The sequence below is a fragment of the Arachis ipaensis genome, chromosome B09 (genome assembly GCF_000816755.2).
Source record: "Arachis ipaensis cultivar K30076 chromosome B09, Araip1.1, whole genome shotgun sequence".
Lineage (NCBI taxonomy): Eukaryota > Viridiplantae > Streptophyta > Magnoliopsida > Fabales > Fabaceae > Arachis > Arachis ipaensis.
Genome location: NC_029793.2, coordinates 59,514,844 through 59,522,730, shown reverse-complemented (window position 1 = coordinate 59,522,730; position 7,887 = coordinate 59,514,844). Strand labels below are relative to the sequence as shown.

The 7,887-nt window shown below is 39.4% G+C and overlaps 1 protein-coding gene across 1 annotated transcript; it reads right to left on the bottom strand.

Annotated features, from left to right (window-relative positions):
* LOC107615542 lies at positions 6,687 to 7,872 on the bottom strand. Its single transcript, XM_021111899.1, has 3 exons — positions 7,868 to 7,872; positions 6,880 to 7,491; positions 6,687 to 6,783 (listed from the first exon to the last, which is right to left on the bottom strand). The coding sequence occupies exons 1-3, from the start codon at positions 7,870 to 7,872 to the stop codon at positions 6,696 to 6,698; spliced, it is 705 nt and encodes a 234-aa protein (XP_020967558.1). The 3' UTR covers positions 6,687 to 6,695.

The following is a 7,887-nucleotide window of genomic DNA, read 5'->3' as shown; positions in this document are numbered from 1 at the left end:
TTGATTTTCAATCATATCTTCTCAATCATATCTTTTCAATCACATCTTTTTCAAAATTAAGTTTTAATCGTATCTTTTTTATTTCTAATTTCAAAATCTTTTTCAAAAATCACTTAATTTCTTTCCCAATCTTAATTTTTGAAAAACCTTTACCAAATTTTCAAAATTTCTTTTAATTATTTCAAAATCTTTTACTTTAATTACGAAAATTCTTCTCCTCTTCTCACATCCTTCTATTTAAGGACTAACACTCCTCCACTATCAATAATTCAAACTCTATCCCTCTTGATAAGTTCGAATTCTTCTCTTTCTACCTCCTCCTTCTATTTTTCTTTTCCTCTGACACCTCAAGGAATCTTTATACTGTGACATAGAGGATTCCATACTTTTTTCTTCTCTCTTTCATATGAGCAGGAGTAAGGACAAACACATTCTTGTTGAGGCTGATCCTAAACCTGAAAGGACCTTGAAGAGAAAGCTAAGAGAAACTAAAGTACAACTCTCTGGAGAGGACCTAACAGAAATTTTCAAACAAGAAGAAGCCATCGCAGCCGAAAACAACAACAATGCCAACAATGCAAGGAAGGTGCTTGGTGACTTTTCTGCACCTACTCCTGACTTCTATGGGAGAAGCATCTCTATCCCTGCCATTGGAGCAAACAATTTTGAGGTTAAGCCTCAATTAGTTTCTCTAATGCAACAGAATTGCAAGTTTTATGGACTTCCATTGGAAGATCCTCATCAGTTCTTAGCTGAATTCTTGCAAATCTGTGGCACTGTCAAGACTAATGGGGTTGATCCCGAGGTCTACAATCTTATGCTTTTTCCCTTTGCTGTAAGAGACAGAGCTAGAACATGGTTGGATTCACAACCTAAAGAAAGCCTAAACTCTTGGGAAAAGCTAGTTAATGCCTTCTTGGCAAAGTTCTTTCCACCTCAAAAATTGAGTAAGCTTAGAGTGGAAGTCCAAACCTTCAGACAGAAAGAAGGTGAATCCCTCTATGAAGCTTGGGAAAGATACAAGCAATTGATCAGAAGGTGTCCTTCTGACATGCTTTCAGAATGGAGCATCATGGGTATCTTCTATGATGGTCTGTCTGAACTGTCCAAGATGTCATTGGACAGCTCTGCTGGAGGATCTCTTCATCTGAAGAAGACGCTTGCAGAAGCTCAGGAACTTATTGAAATGGTTGTAAATAACCAATTCATGTACACTTCTGAAAGGAATCCTTTGAATAATGGGACAAGTCAGAAGAAAGGAGTTCTTGAAATTGATACTCTGAATGCCATATTGGCTCATAACAAAATATTGACTCAGTAAGTCAATATGATTTCTCAAAGTTTGTCTGGAATGCAAGCAGCAACAGGCAGTACCAAAGAAGTTTCATCTGAAGAAGAAGCTTATGATCCTGAGAACCCAGCAATGGAAGAGGTGAATTACATGGGAGAACCCTATGAAAACACCTATAATCCTTCATGGAGAAATCATCCAAACCTCTCATAGAAGGATCAACAGAGGCCTCAACAAGGCTTCAATAACAATAATGGTGGAAGAAATAGGTTTAGCAATAGCAAGCCTTTTTCATCATCTTCTCAGCAACAGACATAGAATTCTAAGCAGAGCCACTCTGACTTAGCAACTGTAGTCTCTGATCTAATTAAAACCACTCAAAGTTTCATGACTGAAACAAGGTCCTCTATTAGAAATTTGGAGGCACAAGTAGGTCAGCTGAGTAAGAAAGTTACTGAACTCCCTCCTAGTACTCTTCCAAGCAATACAGAAGAGAATCCAAAAGGAGAGTGCAAGGCCATCAGCATGACCCACACGGCCGAACTTGGAGAGGAGGAAGAGGCAGTGATTTCCACTTAGGAAGATCTCACTGGACGTCCACTGGCCTCCAAGGAGTTCCCTCATGAGGAACCATGGGAATCTGAGGCTTACACAGAGACCATAGAGATTCCATTGAATTTACTCCTGCAATTCATGAGCTCTGATGAGTACTCTTCCTCTGAAGAGGATGAAGATGTTACTGAAGAGCAAGTTGCTAAGTACCTTGGAGAAATCATGAAGCTAAACGCCAAGTTATTTGGTAATGAGACTTGGGAGAATGAACCTCCATTGCTCACTAAAGAACTGGATGACTTGACTAGGCAGAAATTACCTCTGAAGAGACAAGATCCTGGAAAGTTCTCAATACCTTGTACCATAGGCACCATGACCTTTGAGAGGGGTCTGTGTGACCTAGGGTCAAGTATAATGGAGAAGCTAGGGATCATTGAAGTACAAGCTGCAAGAATCTCACTAGAGATGGCAGACAATTCAAAGAAACAGGCTTATGGACTTGTAGAGGATGTCTTGGTAAAGGTTGAAGACCACTACATCCCTGCTGACTTCATAATCCTAGACACTTGAAAGTGTATAGATGAATCCATCATCCTTGGTAGACCCTTCCTAGCCACAGCAAAAGCTGTGATTTATGTAGACAGAGGAGAATTAGTCCTTCAAGTGAATGAGGACTCCCTTGTGTTTAAGGCTCAAGGATCTCCCTTTGTAACTATGGAGAGGAAGCATGAAAAGCTTCTCTCAATACAGAGTCAAATAAAATCCCCACATTCAAACTATAAGTTTGGTGTTGGGAGGCCACAACCAAACTCTAAGTTTGGTGTTGAGAGGCCATCATCATGCTCTGAGTATCTGTGAGGCTCCATGAGAGCCCACTGTCAAGCTACTGACATTAAAGAAGCGCTTGTTGGGAGACAACCCAATTTTATTTATTCTCCATTGTTATTTTATGTTTTCTGTAGGTTAATGATCATGTGAATTCACAAAAACAATTGAAAAATCAAAAACAGAAGGAAAAACAGTATTAAAAATAGAACACCCTGAAGGAGAAACTTACTGGCGTTTAAACGCCAGTAAGGGTAGCAGAATGGGCGTTAAACGCCCAGTCTGGCACCATTCTGGGCGTTTAACGCCAGAAATGGGCACCAGACTGGCATTTAACACCAGGAATGGGCAAGAAGCTGGCGTTAAACGCCAGAAATGGGCAGCAGCCTGGCGTTTAACGCCAGAAATGGGCAGCAGCCTGGCGTTTAACGCCAGGATTGGCAGAAAGGGGCATTTTTTCACGCCACTTGGTGCAGGGATGAGATATCCTTGACACCTCAGGATCTGTAGACCCCACAGGATCCCCACCTACCCCACCTCTCTCTCTCTTCTTCACCCATTCACCAATCACCTCAATACCTCTTCCCCAAAAACTCCTCACCTATCAAATCCCACCATTCTCTTCACCACTCACATCCATCCTTCATAAAACCCCACCTACCTCACCATTCAAATTCAAACCACTCTCCCACCCAATCTAACCCATAATGGCGGAACTATACCCCCCTCTCCACTCCTATATAAACCCATCTTCACTCCTTCATTTTCACACAACATACATACTACTTCTCCCCCTTGGCCGAAACACTAAGCCCCCTCCATCTCCTCTATTTCTTCTTCTTCTACTCTCTTCTTTCTTCTTTTGCTCGAGGATGAGCAAACTTTCTATGTTTAGTGTGGTAAAAGCGTTGCTTTTTATTTTTCCATAACCATTTATGGCACCTAAGGCCGGAGAAACCTCTAGAAAGAGGAAAGGGAAGGCAAAAGCTTCCACCTCTGAGTCATGGGAGATGGAGAGATTCATCTCAAGGGTGCACCAAGAAGAAGGTGATCCCCGAGGTCCCTTTCAAACTCAAAAAGGGTGAATATCCGGAGATCTGACATGAGATTCGAAGAAGAGGTTGGGAAGTTCTCATCAACCCCATTCAACAAGTCAGAATCTTAATGGTTCAAGAGTTCTATGCCAATGCATGGATCACCAAGAACCATGATCAAAGTGTGAACCCAGACCCAAAGAATTGGCTTACAATGGTTCGGGGGAAATGCTTAGATTTTAGTCCGGAGAATGTAAGGTTGGCATTCAACTTGCCCATGATGCAAGGAGATGCACACCCCTACACTAGAAGGGTCAACTTTGTTCAAAGGTTGGACCAAGTCCTCATAGACATCTGTGAAGAGGGCGCTCAATGGAAGAGAGATTCAAAAGGGAAGCCGGTTCAACTAAGAAGGTATGACCTCAAGCCTGTGGCTAGGGGATGGTTAGAGTTCATCCAACGCTCAATCATTCCTACTAGCAACCAGTCTGAAGTTACTATAGAACGGGCTATCATGATCCATAGCATCATGATTAGGGAGGAAGTAGAAGTTCATGAAGTTATATCCCAAAAACTCTACAAGGTGGCGGACAAGTCCTCTACTTTGGCAAGGTTAGCCTTCCCTCATCTCATTTGTCACCTCTGCAATTCAGCTAGAATTGACATAGAGGAAATGCCTCAAAGATATGAAAATGAATCCATCACCTTTCTTAAATGGAAAATGTTTTTAATTGAAAAAGAAAAAGAAGTGCATGAATTTTGAATTTTATAACACGTTTCCGGCTGCGCTACTCTGATAGCAAGAAGTACTACGACTACTTTACATACTAAATATTAAATAGGAGCCTGTAACTCGACACCGTATCACTGATTTCTTTGAAAACAGGAAATAAATACTTTATCTTAAGAAAAATACAAGTATGCATAGATTCACATACAAGACTCCTTACATAATATCTCATAATTTAATATACATAAAAAAAACATACAACTCCTATCCCTCTTACAAATTTGTAATAACAAATACGAGGGAAGAAAATAATCTAATTAATACATCAGCATATGAACCAAACGTAATATAACTCTTCTTAATGGCTCTTCATCTGTTTCCTGAAAAGGTAAAGCTGTAGGGGGGTGAGAACCTAACCACACGGTCTCACCACGGAGTTTCAAAGTTGTCATAAGAAGATATTTAACAAGAAAACTGTTTTCAAGCTCAGTGATTATTATTGCCTTATAAATCTTTTAAAAACCAATAGGTAATCGTTCATAACCTTTTCAAAGAAACAATATTTAATCTTTTAGAAATTCAAAACCTTTCCTTTCTTATAAGAAAATCTCAATAAAAAACTAACCACGCAATCAAACAACACAATCATTAATTCAGCACCAAAGTTCTTTCTCAAATGTAGCACACCAAGACAAACACAGGCAAGACAGACAAAGAAAGCATAAGTAGGCAGCAGTTACAGCAAATAGTTCAAGTAGCAGTTAAAAACAGTTTAGCAATTAGGCAAACCAAAACAAGTTCAAACCCAAGCAAAACATACAGATGCATATGATGCATGCCTGTCCTATGGCTGATGAGGCTCATCTGTCGGTTATCCAGCCAACCCGACAAGTCTGAATTGTACTTAGACTGTCCCCCGACGTGCATCCCCAAGAGTCTATGCATAGCTTTTTCTCAAATAATCAATATTACTCAATGGGGGTAACATTCCCGGGAATTTATATAGTGCCCGGTCACACACTTACGTCGTAGGGTCAACAGAGTATCGAGTTTTCAACCTGGTACACGTGGTGGGAAGCCACGGCACTTAATCCAGGGAACCTCGTATCTCAGATATTTCAAATTTATAAGCCATATAAATAATTCAAAGATCATATTTCAGCATTCTCAATCCATATCTCAACATTCTCATCATTCTCAATATCATTATCATTCACCAATCCAAATCTCATTTCCAAATTCATTCAAAAACCATATTTCCAAGAAAATTCTCAATCATCCTTCTTTCCATTCCATTCTCTAACAATTCCCAATCCAAAACATAACTCTTTCTTTGATAAATGAGGTAATTTTAAATCATATAATACTTAAAACCTTTTAAAAATAACTACTTTCAATGAAATTTCTAATTTTATAAAATTTCGGCAGTATCTCCTCTAAAACTTAAATTCTGCCACCCTTTTCGGGTCCCATCCAAACATTTCTCAAACCTTTTTCTCAACCATTTCCAAATCTCATTCATTTTCCAAAATTCAACTAGTTCCAATATCAAATTGCTTTCAAAGCGAATTAGTGCCAAATAATAAGTCTCTTTTTAAAATCAACCAGCTTCAATACTAAATCATTTATAAAGTCAGACTAACACAAAATTAAACCGTTTCCAAAATTAGTTCAGTTTCATATTCCAAGTCATTTCCAAAGCCAATTCAATTACATTATCAAAAATAGCTTCAAAACCAAGAAAGCCATTTTTCATAATAATCAACTAAATAACCTTTCAAACTAATTTCTGTTCAACAGTCACAAACTACTCAATCAACCAAGCAATCAGTCATTCAGTCCAGTAAACAACCACATTTATAAGACAATCATAATCACATACATATGTTTCTCACATTAATGTCTATTTATAACAACTTTGTAATGTAAAATAGATTTTAAGAAAAACCCCTACCTCAAAGAATCAAACCCGCAGCGATTTTAACGCGATAAACCCTCTTTTCACCTTATTCTGCAGCAGCTACATCATGATTTGTATTCTAAGCACCCTCTGCTAGCGGAGAAGAATGGCAAGCAAAAATAATAACCGCAAATACAGCAGCTCTAGGTAACAGACAAAATAAACACAACCAAGCAAGGCAAAGAGGAACATTATGCACTAATAAAACAGAGTCGGAATGGAGTATTATGGCGAGATAAAGCACAATAGAATTTGTCTTACCAGAAAAGAAACAAGTGAATGGGAAACGGAGAAGCTATAGCTTCAACAACATTTCCTTTCAACAATCAGAACGGCGAATAAGGGCACAGCCGAGCAGAAATGGCAAGCCAATGGCAGCGGTAGGATTAATCTGAGTGATTAAGGCAGCAGAGACACCAATAATAATCAAAATAGTGGAACAGAATAAAAATGGAATAGGGTTCAAGAAAGCAAGAAACAGGGTTACCGGTGAATCTGGCCCGGAAGGCAGTAGCGTAGGCAAGGTTTCTCCTCGGCGGTGAGAAGCGGCGGTGGCACGCAGCGGTGGCAACTCTGGCGACGACAAGGCGTGGCGGTGGCTGCACAGTAAGGAACAGTGGCGCAACACTTTTCCCTCTCACCTGCAACTCTCTTTCTCTCACTAATGAGCTCGACGGCAACGGACATGGAAGCTTCTCGGACGGTGATAGAGGCGCGAACGGCGGCGATGGGCTCCTGCTCAGCGGGCTCGGCGGCGGCGCGGGGAGGACGACGACGGCGACTGGGTAGCGCGACCCACTCCTTCTCGCGGCTCTCTCTCTCTTTGTCGTTGACTAGCGATGGCGACTCCTCATGGACGGCGAAGCAGCACGGCGGCGAGGAACTGACGCGGTGGCAGGGCGCGGACAGCTTCCTTCCTCTTCCTCTCCTTCTCCTCGGCGGTCCCCTTCTCCTCTTCCCTTCTTTCTTTCCTTCTTTCTTTCTTTTCCTGATGGGTTGTGTATTTTGATTGGCAAAAGGGGGGTTCAGATGCTGTATGTGTTGGTGAGGGGGAGGTATGGCGGCTAATGTTTCCTTAGGAATAAGAGAAAAATTGTAACTTAATTGGAATTAGGGTTTGTATATAGAATTAAGATTTTGGATTTAATTATAGTATAGTAATTTTAATAAAATTGGGGCATAGAGTATAAATTTTGAAATCTAATTAAATCTCTAAAATTACTTTAAAATATTATTTATTGTATCAAAATACTAATTTGACTCTCAATCAAATACTCTATTTGAAAATATAAGATAATATAATGAATTTTCTTTATTCTTAAAACTTAAAGTATTAAATTATAAAAATATAAGTTATTTAAATAAAATCATACAAAAATTCTTATTATTTCACAACTTTCAACTTCTTAATTTAAATATAGAAAATAATTTAATAATTATAAAATTAGATAAAATCCTAATTTAAATAGCCAAACCTCATTATTTTTGAATTTCT